The sequence below is a fragment of the Anser brachyrhynchus genome, assembly GCF_964034855.1.
Source record: "Anser brachyrhynchus genome assembly, chromosome: 1".
Lineage (NCBI taxonomy): Eukaryota > Metazoa > Chordata > Aves > Anseriformes > Anatidae > Anser > Anser brachyrhynchus.
In genome coordinates, this window is record NC_137694.1 from 12,917,232 (window position 1) to 12,934,344 (window position 17,113).

At 45.4% G+C, this 17,113-nt stretch overlaps 1 protein-coding gene across 4 annotated transcripts in view; it reads right to left on the reverse strand.

Annotated features, from left to right (window-relative positions):
* PHTF2 (putative homeodomain transcription factor 2) overlaps nt 1-17,063 on the reverse strand; it is a 66,997-nt gene extending 49,934 nt beyond the window's left edge. Inside the window, exons 1-3 of one of the 4 annotated variants that reach the window (XM_080575329.1) lie at nt 16,895-17,019; nt 9,295-9,396; nt 4,337-4,413 (exon numbers count right to left, since the gene is read on the reverse strand). In XM_080575329.1, coding sequence (XP_080431455.1) covers nt 4,337-4,381 — 45 coding nt within the window. In that variant the 5' untranslated portion in view covers nt 4,382-4,413; nt 9,295-9,396; nt 16,895-17,019. Of the gene's footprint in view, nt 1-4,336; nt 4,414-9,294; nt 9,397-16,889 lie in introns of all 4 variants that reach the window. The other 3 variants (XM_080575330.1, XM_080575327.1, XM_080575328.1) reach the window with 3 other exon arrangements.
* Nucleotides 17,064-17,113: the final 50 nt, after the last annotated feature.

Here is a 17,113-nt window from a genome sequence, read left to right on the forward strand (position 1 = left end):
TATTACTTTTAACATGAGGTGCTGTTACTGAGGCAGTACCTCAAATAAGCACAAAGTATTTAATTAAAGGAACTGAATGACCACAGAGGTACATCATCAGATACTGAAAATCTTTTAAAATACTTGGGGGCCAGACGTTTTTCTGAGGAAACATCATGACCATTTTCTCCTTAATATTCAATCAATCACAAACCTGAAGCAATGTCAGTATTCTGGTGGGCACATATTACCCTCAGGATATTTATTACCGAAGTACACATATGTGAATCCTAGCTCGGCACTGCCAGGGATCAAAGCAGGGACCCATTCCAGACACCCTCGCCACACCCGTTTGCTGCAAGAACCCGTGCAGCAGACACGTACTCAAAAGGAGCTGGCAAACCCTGTCTGACCTCACCAAGACGCACAAACATCTCAGCACTGCACTCCTCGGTACGTCCAGGAACACAGCAGAGGTTTAATCTATATTGCTTTCTACACAGTCGGCCTGCATCCAGCAGGATTTATCTGTCCAGATTTCAAAGTACGTGTACCAGCTGGGAAACGTGAGCTGTCACTGGAAGCAGTAAAGCTACGTCCATGTGGTCCTACGTCTCAAATAACAAACTGGTGTCATACACGATCTCAAATCCTACAGCCCAATTAAAAATAACCAAGTATTTTTACAAGGCAGTAATCAAGAGCTCCTACACACTGTAAAACTGCAGACTACAGTCTGCAAGACTGCTCTAAGACTATTGCAGACTACATCTATTGCAACAGCAATAAAAAGTTTACGTAATAAAAAGTCTGACCTTTCAAACAATTAAACAACTAAATCATCCTCGTGTGAGAAGCTCAGTTTCAGACAATAGAATGACTCACATGAGTAAAGTTACTTCTGTGCTCGCTGTCTGGAAAACTTGCGTGCAAGTAGGGTTGGAAGAGTTCAACTGCTTAATTCTTTCCTCTAAAGAAATATAAAAACGCCTTACTTTTGAGAAGACAACAGACCTTTGTAATTTAGTATGGGAAAAATAAAAAGTGTGAAATAAAAAAAAAGTGTAAAATACCACGTAAAGTAGTATCAAAATTGAAAACAAAACAAAGAGTAAATGATCTGTTCAGTATTTCTTCTTTCTCTCATTAAGTCTCTACCTACTCGAATACATTTTTACGTCTTTATGTTTGACTACAAATATTCTAAATTCTTCATATTCTTTGTTAGGATTTTCACATAGCTCATCATCTTAAAAAAACTTCCCCAAAATAATACTTATTTTCCTTATTTTATCATATAGGCAAGACATACTAATTTGATCAATACTACTGCAACCCTGGCTCTCTCTTGGCCCAGAAATGATGTTTTACTGCTAGCATGAGCGAAGTATTGATCCCTCCCTACTTTCAATTTCAGTTACGGTAGTGAGGAATCAGCAAATTTAAAAAGCAAGCTAAGTGGAACAACTCTGACAAATATGAAGTAAAATTTTAAAACTGAAAGCGCTCAGCAGTTCACCAAGTTCAGCGTTTTGTCATCATAAGCAACCAGATAACAGGCACGTATCAGGAGGGACAAAAACATGCCCGGTACCCACTTGCCACTAGCACAGCTCTTCCTATTCCCCAATTTGAAATCTTAAGTACAAACAACAGTTCCATGGGGAAAAAATCACAGATATGGATGAAAACTCCTTGGTTCTCCCAGGAAGGGATCACACACAGCAAAGTTAAGAAGTCCTGGGAGTTATCAGCCTGATCCAGGGGAGCTTTCACTAAACCAGGCCCAGAACTAACACTCTAATTAGTACAAACATTTGCATGAGATGCAACATTTCTGAGGGGAGGACATTTGTCCCAAAATAAGATCCCACACCCTCATTCTGAAAGCAGCAAAGCAAGGACCTGCTCTTTTGGCAGACTCCTGACCACATGCAGGTTGCAATTAAATTTTGATCACGCCGTGGAAAACACTGACATCTGGTCTATGCAAGGTCTTCTCTCACCCGGAGACAGCCCAGTCTTTCACAAAGTAACACTAGTCACCTCATCACAATTCCTTGCCGTAAAGGCAGTTTGCAATTTCTGGCTGAGCAGACCTCTGAAAAAACCTGCAGAGACTTGTAGAGGAAATATTGACATCGGTATGAATGCAGTAAGTGGAACCACGTGTGTGAAATCAATGGAAAAAAACAACAGAGCAAGGGTTAAAAGAATGACCTGCGCTGATAATGAGGTATCCTGTCAGAGGCAGTCTCCCGGGAACAGCGAGAATGAGGACTGGGTTGTTTATATCAAGACCAGAAGGCCTGCTCTCTGTAAGCTCGCAGCACAGTGACTCATCAGCAGAAGATCCTGCGTTCCTAACATCAGGAGGATGGAAAGTTGCAGCATATCACATATGGCATTCCTTCTCCTGCACGTCCAACAGGCTCACAGGCGTGTATTTCAAACAAACCAGAAAAAACAGACAACACGCAGGAACTTCACCGAAGATTTACGGAGACTTCAGACTCTTGCTTGCATCAAATGACCACTTTATATATCAAGCTGAATCACATAAAAGATCTGTCCGAAGACTAGTTCATCACCACCAACCCAAAAACCTCAGAGACATGACGAGGATCTGACAGCCAGCAGCTCTAGCACTGCACACAAGATCCTGGCCACTCAGGCACACAACTTGGTGCTTTTGCATGCAACGGTTTGATTGAACGAAATTTATGACAGAATGTAGAAGCAGGTAAAGTCAGCTTACTTAGATTTTTGTAAGAAGCATCACCTTTCCCTTTCATGAGAACCTGCACTGAATTTTGCTATGCTAAATCTTCCTGCAAATCATCCTACAAATCTTCATAAAAACTGAACAGCCCCGCAAACAATAAATGGTTCTGGGTTTTTACACAGTGCAATTCCACCGAACACAATTGCCTTTACGTACCGAATCAGTGCTACCAGGGGGGAAAAAAAACACAGTATATTATCAAGGATTTACAACTACCTCTGTACATACTGAAAAGGGTAAACGAGTCTCAGAAGTAAAGCCATACAACAGCACTTCTTAAACTTTGTTACTGAAGAAATTCACCAATACACTTTTTGACTTCTTCAGTGTAAGAATTACAAAATCATACCTACAAGTCTACATCAGACCATTAAAGAGATGCTAGCTACTGGTGAGAAGCCAGAGGGGCTGGCTGTACTTTAACCTTCCTGCATAATCTTCATTATATAGGCAAAATACTTTTTCTAGAGTTTGAATGAGTGAAAGGAGAGAGTACAGAGTATCAAAACAAACAAACAAAAATCATGAAATTCTGAGTGATTCTCAAATTTTTAATACTTAGTTGAATATTCAGTATAAATTAAGTAATCAGAAATCATTTTTCTTCTTTTCCAATTGCACCTTTAATCCTCAGTTGAAAAGACCTCAGGAAAGCACATCTGTAGTGTTAGATTTATAGAAGTTATTGTTGCTTGAAACAAAAGTCAACCAAAATTCCTGTTTCAAAGACCAGTGACGTTATTCTCCTAAGAACACGATGCATACTCTCAAAAAGGGAGCCAGAGGTCCAAGGAAAACAATAACTTAATAAATCATAGACAGCCAAGGAAAAATGCAATAAAATCATCACACATTAAATTTCTATCTTAATGCAGAAGCGTATCTCAAAACTTAGAAAATTTTTCAGCTTTTTTAAAAAGAATTTAACTGAATAAGTTAACTGGCATACTAATGTCAAGAGAATATGGTAACTTGAAATCATCAAAATAATAAAACCAGAAGAGACATCAACATTATGTACAAACATGAGTCAAAAAAATACATCATGAGAAACTGTAACTCTGTATCTCCAAATGAGACCTCTGTTTTTCCCCTCTTCCCTGCTCCCTCACCTGTTTTTTCTTCTTAATTGACTTCTAAAGAGCTCTAACCCATCTCATTTGGCTTTGGATTACACAGATCCTTGATACTAGCAGAAAATGTTTTAATTCTTTCTCTGTACTTTAATACAATGATTCTTTTACATGCTACAGAGACAGAATTCTCCTCACAAGTACATTAACTAACATCATACTGAGAAAGAACATTTTCTTTCCTTTTTTTCCACAGTTTAAGTAGCCAAGGAGGTGAGGGGGTTTCAAAACAGACCTAAAGCTCTTCTATTCCATACGATATGGTCACTAGGTATTTATTTACTTTTGGAAGAAAAGCTTCCAACTACTCACTGTGACACATACAATGCCAACCAACGATGCAGGTGTATTTTATATTTATTATACTTCACACACAAAATGCAATAAGCCAACTTTTAGGGGGTTATTAAGCCACCATAAAAACAAATAGAAAGCTTACCTTTTTCTGGTACCAAACTATAGCATCGGTTACTTTGGACGCCATTTATTCCACTGACTTCACACAGTCATTTTAGGCTGTTAACAGAAAAAGACAAAACTTTACTTCCACCTTCCAGAAGCAGGCCAACATACACAACGTAAAGATGCTCCCATTACACAGAGAACATGCTGAACAGCTACAATTACTTTACACCTTGCCTTATTACTATTTTAGTAAGAGTTAGTTTTTTTTTTTCCTCTAAGAAAACAGAAAACTGTGAATCTGCTGCTACAGGACAAGAGAAGCCTCAGTTTTGTCCTTCATCTCCAGTACAGCACAAGTGGCACACAGACTGAGCTTCCTTATCGCAGGAGAATCTCAGAGTTTTATTAAAAGCAGCACTTCCCCTCTTCTTTTTTGATCTGTTAAGCAATCCATAGTTATTACCACAAAAAAATTCTGAAGTCAAGACATAAATGTGTTAGAAAATGCAAGAAAATTTCATGCACGCTATTAGGTATTTTGGGGGGAAAAAGGCAGGGCTGATTACAAAAATAACCCTGCTGATTGCAAAACACACACGCTCATGAAAACAGTAGCCTAAAGCTAAGTCAAAAGAAGAAAACAAGAGTGGTATTTTTGTTTAATAGTAAAAAGTAGGATTTTTTTTTAAATCATTGAAACTAATGACAGTGATATCAAACAGCAATTCTGTTTGATACAGAACAGCAGGAGGAGGAGGAGAAGTGGTAGTTTTCCCCCCGAACTACGCAACAAGAATTCTTCTAAGATCTCACACTCTCAATAAAAAGTGTGACTAAAGAGTATGTTTCTGATAGCATCATACAATTTCAACAGTAGTATTGCACCTTACATTTCTTCGGGAAAAGGAAACAGGAGTTGTTAAATTTGTAGGCAATTTTTATAGGGAGAGATTAAAAATGATCTTTCTCTTTAAAAGCAAGAGAAAATAGATTTGTTTACATTATTTGCACATACAGGAAAGGCAAAGAAAAATATAATGTCCAACAGATGAAACTATGCAACTGATTAAGACAAAAAAGCCTTTATGAAATGCCTAAGTAGTAAGATAACGTCTGACATGGTATTACACGTTCATCCCCACCAAAAATTTGGCAGTTCTGGGGAAAGAAAGAAAAAGGAGCGATGAGACTACCTGCTCATACAGCTGTCTGTATGAACACCGCCAATAACGCTCCGTCTACAAAAGCCCCATCAATGTTCCCAGCCTTCCATGCATGTCTCGAGACCCTTGGGAAGACTCGGTTCTGCGCTGAAGCCTGTTTATTCAGTCTTCCCTGGCTTGTGTGTGGATGTACTCTTATTTTACACAGTGTGTTACTTTAAAAGACGCTGTGTTTTAAGTTGGAATATGTACAATAAACACTGCAGTACAGACCTGCAACAAATAGATTGATTTTATACCAGCTCCTGGCAATCTCTAAGAAACATAACGCAACACGTTTCCATCTTTCACAAAGCTTTTTCTAAAGAAAACAAATACCCCAAAGGTACTATAGTTAAGATTTTTACCAGCAGAACTCCAATATCCTTCATAAAATGTTAAAGAAGATTACACCCCCACAAAAAGAAACATCTCTGACCGAGCTTAGAGAGCCTCTTATATATTTCAGAATTACCAGCACACTGACTTGTGGCGCAGATGAGCAAGGAGAACCATGAGATTTTCCCACTGAGGTAATATCATCACGCAAGCCACAGCAAGTCAGCTGAAGCTGGACGCCATGACGTGTGTCAAGACCTGTAACTGGGTTTCTGACCCACCTGCTTCCGATAATAGCAGCAAGTTAACTAAGAGCAACTATCAGGGATTAAGAATTTATTGGCACTATAAAGATAAAAATACTTCTGTCACTTAAAACAGAGCCTTTGCTATAACTTGGCATATTACAGACCTCACCCTTCTTTCTCACCCACACAAAGGTTAAAATAGGATTTCTTTTCTTGTTTGCAAGCATTCAGGTAAGCTTAAATATAAAATAATTGGCTACACTGGACTACAGACTCAAAGCAAAGCCCTCAGACATGTGTAACTGCTGCACGTAACGTGACCTACGTGTGCACAGCTCCCACGAAGTCAGCCCCGCTGCTTGTGGAAGAACCTACACACGAAGAATCCCGTACAGATTTTGACCTCACCTGCAGCCCTCACCTTCTCCTCCCTTGTGAATTCATCATCTTGGAGGATTTTGAATTCCTCCTCATTTCTCCTGCAGCAACCTGTTCCCCCACATCCAACATAACCTGCTTCTTACCACCGTAACTACAGGCGAAGAAAACGGTTGTAGAAACTCATTATCAGCAGCAATTGAAAGAACCGTTTAGCTTACACAGGAAGCTTTACCTCAAGAGATACATTAACTTCATCTTCCCCTCTACAAGTCAGTGATTGCTCAGGAAACCAGCACTACCTTGTGAATCCCACACTTCCAGCTGCAGCAAATATGGCTGAGAGCAGACAAGGCATTTTCAAGGCAGCAACCCTTTTTTTTGCAGCAGCTCTCCAGCTCACCCAAAACCCCTTTGCCTCAAGAACTGATTACATCACAAAACTATAATAAAACTACTTTATTATACTTGTTTTATTTGATTCCTTTCAACAATCCTGTTACTTAGATTACACAGTTTTCATATTTTAAAAAAACTCCATTAAGCCCCTCACGCAGTCCAGTGTAGTGTTATTTAACGCGCTATTGAACTCCACAGCACGCAGTTGCCAAGAAGATATCACAAGATCATAGGACTGATGTTGTCTCACGAGCTTCACAGAGGCTGGTGTGCTAAGTAAAAAAGCCTCTACCAGGAAATATCACATCCTTCCTCAGGAGATATACGACACTTTCTGATGCAGCACTGAAACAAAAGATGACAAAACGCGTTCAATTATTTCCAGACACTGTTTCTGCTTGAAGAGCCCGGGATTTGTCTCTCTTTTTCAAGACAACATAACGAGTTTGATACGTTTGGCCTGAAGGTAACTTCTCTGGATGAGAGACTGATGGCAACAATTGAAGACGTTTCAGCTGCTGCCCTGGCTCTGACTCCGCGCATCTGCCCACAGCTCACCGAACACCCCGACAGGAGACCACGACGATTTCAGACCCCGACAGGAGACTGAGACCATTTCAGGACTCCACACATTTCTTGCAAATTACTATTTTATTCAGCTGACAATTTGTATGACACTGATCCTGAAGTCAGACCGGAGAGGCTGGGCTCTGAGGCACATCCATGCCAAATGGGCAGAATGAGCAAAGCGAAGCAGCTGATACACATCTGCAGCCCCACCAGAGCACTGCCATTCTTCTGCCTCGCTCTCCACCCATCCTCCCCGTTTGTTTCACTTTATATGGCAAATGCACGCCCTGGGGCAAGGAGCAGCTTTTGCACTCAGCTGCACATCTTGCGCAGGGCCACTGCAGCAAGATGAGCTTCATCTTAACTGGTTGGAGACTTAAGAGCAGCATCAAGGATACTGCCAGCTTCAGAGATAAGATGAAACACGTAACAGCCTGAGCCCAACATCCCAACCATTAAAATTACGAGTAACAAGCAATAGCCTTCGATGAAATTCATTACTTGCTTAAAACTAAAACCAGATGACTACCTTGTTTTGTTGATCCTTATTCAGATGTTTCTTAGCTGTTTCTTTTCCATTTCACAGCATAATTATAATTCCCTTTAAATAAGCACACGCTACACCTTGCAATCAAGTGAGCAATTTCTTCAAAAGCTACCAAAACGTGTACTTAGATATCTTCAGCTATTTAAATGCTCAGTCGAGCAGTGCACAATATTTAAGACAGGATTAGATACTACACTATACACTTTAATGAATTCAAAATAAGTATATTTTAAAACCTTACTCGTATCCAAAATGTTTTGGAGTCCAAGGCAAGACATAAATGCAAACCTTTCTAAATGACAGCCTACAGCAAACAAAATCTATTTGAAGCCTGAGGGAAGTTCAGAATAAAGCTGTGGTCCTCAGATTAACAAAGGCCAAAACAATGACTTACAAATTCTGGGAGACTATACAGGATTAACCAGTGTCAACAAGACAAAGAACGGCATTAAAAACACAACACAGGCAAGGAATGAGTGGCAAATAGTTGTTTCTCCGGCCTGAAACACCGTGAACCACTAAGTGTTCCAAGGAGCCTCTTTCCTTTACAGCAATGCTAACCCGAACGGTCAGGACACCATCCAACACTGAGTCAAAACGTGAAGGTCCAAGTTAACGTTATCAACAGGTTGTTGTCGTTTTGTGATGTTTGAAGTTAAGAAGCCCAGTGAACAGCTTAGTCACGTTGTGCATCCCCTACTGACTGAAAACTTACGTCATGAGAGAAGAAACCAGGAGGCACCAGCGTACAGCAGACACACCGCTGCCACTCACCAGGAGTCGTCCTTCCTGCACTCAGATCCTGGGGGCCGTGCCACTACCAAGAGGATTAGACCCTTGAAGCAGTGTTTCAAATGACACATTCTTTTCATGTGCATTACAAATAAATCATTAAACCCACACTTCCCTTTCTAAAAGGAACATCAAACACCATATAATGCTCTCAGTGTTCCCTTCAAGCACTTTATCTATGCGGCGCTCTCCTCAAAACAGCCTTTCAGAATTGCAAATGGTACGGAAGCAAATGAGAAACGTGTCACACCTTTCGGTGGAAATGTTATCGCGTTGCTTTCGGCTAGCCTTAACAAAATCTGGACCAGACAAAGGGACGAGGAAGAAAAAAAAATCAGACACTGCTAACCTAACGACTGGATCTAGCGGCCAGCAGGAAAATACTCTTGCTGCCGTGCCAGCCGAGGCCCCCCAGGTTGCTGCCTTGCAAGACAGTTTGCAAACAGAAAGGAATTAACATACTTGCTTTCCCAAAGGAACAGCGTGGTAGCTTGTAAATAAAAAGGAATTAACATACTTGCTTTCCCAAAAGAACACCAAGTCTGCTAAATTTGGATACAGGCATTCTTAAGAGATTGTTCATGGGCTGGATTCTCAAGCCTTGTTCTTCACCCTGCCTCTAAATTTAAAAGGAAAAGAAAAAAAAAAAAGCATCGAACATCCTGAGATATTTGTTTGGGAAGTTTGGTCGGTGGAGGATTTTATCAGGCCAACAGCAACATCAGTATGGTGGCTGTATACCAAGCCATGTTCTTCACCAGCACAGACTTACCACACGTGATACATCACGCCACGAGGTACGTGGCAGCACAGCCATACCTGCCCTTGCATCAGGTAAGGTGTCAGTTTTTAAAAACCAACTACCCTCTCAGGCCTCTCAACTTTGCCCACAACCACAGCATTTGACCCACTTCTGCTACTACTTCTTCCTTCACACGCGCTCATACCCATTAGCACTTACTGCCATCCGAAGCAGAAAGTTGTCACAGCTACAGCTTTGGCACAGAGCACGCAGAGAGAATCACTTCTCAAATCTGGATGGAAAGGAGGCTGGACTTCGCCATCTGCACTTCCACAACTGACAGCTCCGAAATCTGAAGGGCAGACTAGAAAGAGAGTAGCACAGGGAACGACCGTCTCCCAGGGAAAATTTGCTTTGCCAGTGAATTACACAACTGTCTGGGAAATAGTAGCAAAACGTTGAGCATCGGGGTTTCTGAGATTTATTTCAGGTTGTGGGAAAAGAACATCACATGCAGTTGCTGCAGCTCCTGCAGCCATTTCTGGGATCTCTGCCTCAGCCTTAAGGTCTGTGCAAGTTTCCTAATTTTGTTACATAACTGCTTTCTTCTCAGGGCTCCCTTTGAAACGCCGTGGCACGATTTCATAGCTACCTCATTCACAAAAGTGCTGGAGAAGGGCTCTGCGCCGAGCAGTCCAGGACCCACACCTCTCAGAACTTGCTTCTGAGCCTGGCGCAGTGCGTATTAAACAGCAAAATGTTCCTGATATTTAATCACGCTCTGCTGTTTAATAAGGTGAGAAAATTCAAGCCTGTAAAGGGGATTAAAACGAAGGTAATTTTGCCTCTTATAAGAGATGTTAGTTACAAAATTGCTGTCAATCCAAATGCAGTAATTGCCATCAGCATCCTAGATCTACAAGGCATTTCTAAAAATGTCACATCTTTTAAAAAGTAATTAAACAGCATACAGCTGATGGCAAGTTCTGCTCTTTTTAATTCCTGGGTTTTGTAGTGAATATTGCATGCAGACATAGGATATATATACCCTGTTACACCCTACATTTGCAGTCTTACAATGAGAAACCCCTCAAAGAAATGCTGAAAAATATCCAATATACAGTGGCCACCTTGAAATAAAATGCAGCGCTCCCGCTCTCCTTCTCGCAGTTCCCAATACCTCGGTGATTTCCTGCGAGAAACCCTGCTCACTGGAAATACCTGCTGCTGTTCAGCCAGCCGTGTTTATCTGTCACCAGGCAATGCAAGGCAGAGCTGTGGCTTCTCGAGGAGCACAGTCAGGAAGTCAGAAACCGCTCCTGAATGGGCAACTTTACATCATGCTCTCCAAATAGCAACCTGGCAAGTTTCTGCAGCAGCTCAGGCACCGAGTGGCTGAGCTGTAAGACGCAGCAGTCCCTCAGAACAGCTTCCACCCTTCTAGAGCAATTCAAAAGCTGAGACTATTTTTTTTTTTTAAGTCTCCGAGTGCTCCAAGCAAGGGACTCCCGAGCAACAAGCCCTACACATGTATCTGGCACGCTCCTCAGAACCGTCATTAAAAATGGAACACCAGTCTGCCTGCAAGCCTATCTGATAGGGGGTAATCAGGGCCCTTTCTGCAACGGAAGCTCATGTCTTCGTCTATCAGCATTTTTGAACATGTCAAACTCGCCGATAAACCAGAGCAAGCGATAAAGCAGACGCAGGCTTTCAAAGAGCCTTTGGAAGGGCGGCCAGGACTCGTGAATAGAGTGCTGTGTGTGAAAAGCGAACGCTGCCACAGACTAAAAAGCAGCCAGGAAACTGAACACGATTTTGAGGTCAACGTTCTTCGCTGCCATGGGCTGCTTGGATAATGAGAATTAACCCAGCCCGAATAAAACCACACTCACACCGAGTCCTCCTAGTCTTGATGCTCCCCCTTAGCTTGCTCGTGTCAGGCCACGCAGCGGTAACAGAGGCAGGCAGGCAGCGCCCTGTTCTGCATGCACCAGCAGCTCGCTCCTCCTGGAGGTTTACAGGTAAAGCAGCAGGACGAGAGCACCGCAGAACCTCCAGCTTCTCACGAAATCCAACCGCGAGACCTCTGCGGGACCGGTACGCCGAGACATCCATCATGCTGCTGCAGCAGGCGCTGACGGCTGACGTTAGCTGGGGATGCCCCACGTTCCTCTGGCTGCCCGAGCTCTGGCAGGAGAACCTGGAGCGGCTGAGGGAGCTGGGATCGTTCAGCCTGGAGAAGAGGCGGCTCAGGGGAGACCTTATCACTCTCTACAGGTACCTTAAAGAAGGCTGTAGCGAGGTGGGGGTTGGTCTGTTCTCCCATGTGCCTGGTGACAGGACGAGGGGGAATGGGCGAAAGTTGCGACAGGGGAGTTTTAGGTTGGATGTTAGGAAGTACTTCTTTACCGAAAGGGTTATTAAGCATTGGAACGGGCTGCCCAGGGAGGTGGTTGAGTCACCATCCCTGGAGGTCTTTAAGAGACGTTTAGATGTTGAGCTTAGTGATATGGTTTAGTGGAGGACTTGTTAGTGTTAGGTCAGAGGTTGGACTCGGTGATCTTGGAGGTCTCTTCCAACCTAGATGATTCTGTGGTTCTGTGAAGACGCTCAAGGTGCTCCCGGAGCCAAGAGAGGAGGTCAGCGGGGCTCGGGTGGTGTTGAAGTCGTTCAAAACACCCTGAGACAGGTCTCCACCTGCACCCTCCCCGTGTAGCAGAGTTAACCCTTCTCTGAGCAAAGTTAACCGGGACCAACTCAGGCTGTTGCCCTTCCCTCCTGCCCCTACCCAGACCAGCAGCCTAGCATTTTAACAAAGCACCAAGTCCTTAAATTGAGGGAGCTTGCCCTATAATTGCAGGCCTCAAGCTGCTGTAAATAGGCCCAGCAATGCTCACTGTATTCATCTGTCATGCATTGAAAGAACTGAAGTAGTAACATTTCCAAATGGCAATTCATCTTACATGAGCAAAGCTTAAGATGGATCAACTTTACCAACGAATAGGCGGTATAAAAACAGAATTTAATATCGACAGTGCACATTTGGTCTGTAGGACAGGTGAGAAGTGGACTACCTGCACCACACGACCTTAAAATCAGGTGTCCGGGAAGGAGACGAGGTGGCTCTGCGAGCTCTTCCATTCACCACACTACAGTCAGAAGAGCAGAGACACCTGAAGAGATGCGGAAAGGCAAGGAAAATACTGGGGTGCTGCCCCCTGTTGAGGCAGGGGCATATGGACAGAAAAGTAAGGACTTAAAAATTAAGTAAGACCTTAATAAACACACAGGAAAATAGAGTAAAGAAACTAACAGCTTCTAATAATTCAGGGAACTTGAGGCTGAGCTTGAAGTAAAGCAAAGCCAAACTTTTAACAGAGAAATATTATGTTGCAACACAATCGTGCTGTCAAATCCGCTGCCACAGGAAGTCACTGAAGCCAAGGGTTTTACTCAGATTCAAGCAGAAAACAGTTATTTAAGCACGTAACAACGCTGAGGAAAAAATAACACACACGGCTGAAGGAACCTCAAGTTTCACAGCCCGGGACACAACACAACAACATCCCGAGAGATCACCGAGGTGTATTTGGCCACACAAATGCTGGTCCCAACCCAACCCCACAGCGGCCAGCTGCGAATGCCAAGGGAAGAGCACAAGCAACAACCAAACCAAACCAAACCGTGCCTTAAGCGAGCTGAATGCTCCATGCTGCTCAGCTGTCTTAGGGCTGGCATCTGCCAAGCACCTAACCCCAAAAAGCATCCGGCGCTGGCCAGCTCCCAAAGCACAAGGCATGCCTGACGTCGTCTCTGATGCTGTACGCTTTTCATTTCTTCTCCCACCTTGCAATTTTATCTTTGAGAACAACAAATTTATTTGTAAAAACAGAAGCTCAGCCCAATGCTTGGAGTCAGTCCAGGCAGCGTGTTGTTCCGACCCACGGGAACGTGTCTACCACGACCACGTCAAGTGATAGGAGGATAAAGCCGGAACGCTGCGTCTCTCTTTTAAACAGCAGTCCCAGTAACAGCGAATTTCAGTAAATCCCCTTGGCACACTTAAATTAAGAAATGAGAGAACAGTTCTATGAATTCTCTGATACCCTCCCCTCAGTTAAAAATAAATGAATCTACATTTCCAGATTTCTTGGTAACATCGTGGATATCTGTATATACGCACGCCTGGTTGCTCCAACTTTGAAGCTGGCCCTGTTTCCAAGTTTGGACACAGTACGTGACTTCCAGAGACTCCTTTCAACCTATATTGTTCTGTTTATACATAAAACATTCCCAAACATGACATAGCAATGCATTACAACCCTCATTATAACTAGGGATTGCAATTTGGATTCCCTTATAGGCAATTTATTATGCTCTTTGTATTCCTTTCACAAATCCGAGTTTAATTTCTTCACGTAGTTAACTGTTTCCTCTGCACCCACTCCCACAGACCTTTACAAGCAGCAGCACAATAAACTCAAAAGAGGACACATGACATCGAACGCTTCCAAAGCCTTTGCTTTTTGACCACCATTGTAGAGTTAGCGGTGGCCAGCTGTCCTTGGACAGGCAGGACGAGCAGCACTCCAACACAGGTAGCCCAAGACTTCTGCTTCCTTCATAAAACAGAAAATAATGTTTAGAAAACCCACGCAGGCCTGCACTGTTCCATGGGCAGACGCACTTACTGATCTGTGGCTGTTGCTGCTAAGAAGCACCCCAGCAGTCGCACCCCACCCGCACCACCGGCTGCCCAGCTCGGCGTGCAACCAGGAGCCACTCCGGTCCTGAAGCACCACGTAACCTCTTTCTCCTGGTGGGAGCGTTACTTTGGGTCAACGCTTGCCAAGAGCTTCATAAAAACTTGTCACTCTGCAGGTACTTAATGTCTTTCAGTTGCCCTTAAATTTGGTGGTGCCATCTGACGGACTAAAGGAGTTATTCAAACAGCAGAAGACCAACAAAGGAAGTAATTGTACGGGTCTTGTGCCCTTGGTAAGCCCAGCTAAAAATGCACGTAAACTCTTAGGTCGTGAACCTGCAGAGCACGCCATTTGTTACACACACAACTCCCTCAAAGACCCCGAACCACCTGTGAACGTCATCACACTCACTCACGAGAGACCTGAGGAAAGGAAAATAAATGATACTGCTAGTTCTCTCACAACACTTCTACTACAAGGAGTAAGACACAATCTTCCAAAAGGCGTGGGAGGAGAGCATACACACCTTGGGAGACCTGGGACAGAACCAATGTCCGCTGCTTTCCAGTGACCCCTGCCAGCTACAACGGGAACAGCACTGCTCAGCTCCAGGAGCCGCCGCGGCCACCAACCTGCTCCCACCCAGCCACCGAAGCCTCTTCACCTCATCCGCACGCTCCTCAAAGCACAGCAAGATCCTGCGTCCCACTCCGAAGCTCTCCCAGGACCCACACCGCTATTTGGGCAGCCGTGGGTGCAGCTGGGACAACCGCCGGGGCGAGACGAGCAAACTGCTCTGGGAGAACTGACCGACCGGTGGCTTATTCGCCCGTCTCACTGCACGTAACGCGAGAGGAAAAACATCCTACTGCAAACACTGAATTCAACCAAGCAGGTTTCCAAATTCTTCTTCGGATGACTCAGAGTCTATTTCGCCCTTTATAATATTTATACCCAGAACACAAACATACGTTGGCACCAAAACATAGCAACAGAAAATCCAACTGCATAAATGTTCCTCTTTAAAAGGGGACCAGGACCTTAAACGCACCGCTTCCAAGCACCGCTCTCAACCTTCGCTTGCAAAAATGAAAATTGTTGGCGAATACCGTACAGGAGAGCTCTGGGGGGAAAAAAACCATCAGAAGTGACAGAAGTATGGTGTGCGTACAGACATCAGCTCGTAAACACCTTACCAGAACAAAAATAAGGCTTCTCGGAAAAGGATTATCCTTCCCAGGGAGTCGCAAAGAAAGAGGCAAATCAAAGGAGATGGCTAAAACCTTCCGAGCCACAGAAATAGCCAAATCCACAGAGCTATTTATAACCCAGAGATTTACTCGCTGACCACTTTTAGCCTCCAAGCCCAGCAAAACAAAATCATCTCATGCCAAGCGGCACCGCACACAACAGAAACGTGTCCTCCTGCCACCGAGCGACTGTCCTAACCATGGCCCAAGACACCGGGGCTGCCTCGCGAGGATTAACGGGTTATTTCAAGCAATGCACTTCTCCCCGATAGAACAGACACCACCAGCTGTTTATCAGCATCAACAGGAAGATGTAAGTGGGCAAATTACCGATGACACACATCATTCCTATTAGAGACGTGGTGCGCCCAAACCCCGGCACGAGCTGCGTTTTCTGCAGGGATGTTTCATCGGGAAGAATTTCAGAACTTTAATTAAAGCGCTCGCAACAAGTCGGGTTTTCCAATTAATTACTTTCTTCGGTTAATTATATCGCAGATGGGTAAGATGCTGGCAGATTCGGAACGAAATGAGGTGGTGGCGTGGCTTTTCAAGTGACCAGTGATATGTAAAGGCTGTAAAAGACGGAGTGCCAAGAGTGGGGCTTAAGAATAAGGGCTCAGAGCGTCGCTACACCTGATGCACCTGAGCTATGCACGCTCGGGGTGTGCGCAGAACAAAAGCGGCCAACACCGGGACGGCTCTGCTACCGGTAACCATTTCCCCAAGTGCTCTCGCCTTTGTTTCTCATAGGGGAAAAAAAAAAAAAGAAATAGCAAGTGAAGAACTTAGCAGGAAACAATACGACGGAAGAAAATGTAAGGCACGGGAAGCGCAGCCCGGCGTTTGGCTTCCAGGGAAAGGCGGGCACGGCGTGAGGTGCGGGCGGGCTGGTGCGGGGAGGGGGAATAAAACGGTAATAAAGTGGGGGGGAGGGAAGGGGGCTGCGGGAAGGGACCGAAAGGCAGCCAAGGGGGGGGGGGGGGCTGGGATGGAGAGGTCGGAATTGAGGAGATGGGGGTCGAGGGGCTGAGGGGGGGGGGCCTAGGGGCTGAGGGGGGGGCGAGGGGCTGAGGGGGGGGGGGGCGAGGGGCTGGGGAGGAGGAGAGGGGCTGAGGGGGAGGAGAGGGGCTGAGGGGAGGAGGGGGGCTGGGGGGGAGGAGAGCCCCAGCTCCGGCCCCAGCCCCCGATCGCCGCCCTCCCCTCCTCACGGCCGGGCCGGGGGAGGCCGCGGGCCTCAACCCACCGCCGCCGTAAGGGCCCCCGCTGAGGGGCCGCGGGGCCGGGCCCTTCCCCAGCCCCTTCCCCCGGTCCCGTCACGGTCCCGTCACGGCCCCCCCAAGGGCGAAGCAGGCGCCCACGGCTCCCCCCGGAGGCTGAGGGGAAGGGAGGGGGGGGGGGGGGTCCCGACCTTACCGCCTGCCCGGCGCCGCGCCTCGGCAGCGCTCGGTGCCGTTCGGCTCCGTTCGGGTCCTCTCGGCACCGCTCGGGTCCGTTCGGGTCCGTTCGGGTCCGCTCGGCTCCGCCAACGGCAGCGCGGGGAGCGCGAGACTGAGAGGAGGCAACAGCTGTGGGAGGGGGGGGGGGGGGGGGGAGCGAGGCGCGCACCGCGGGGGCGGGGCCGCGGCACCCCAG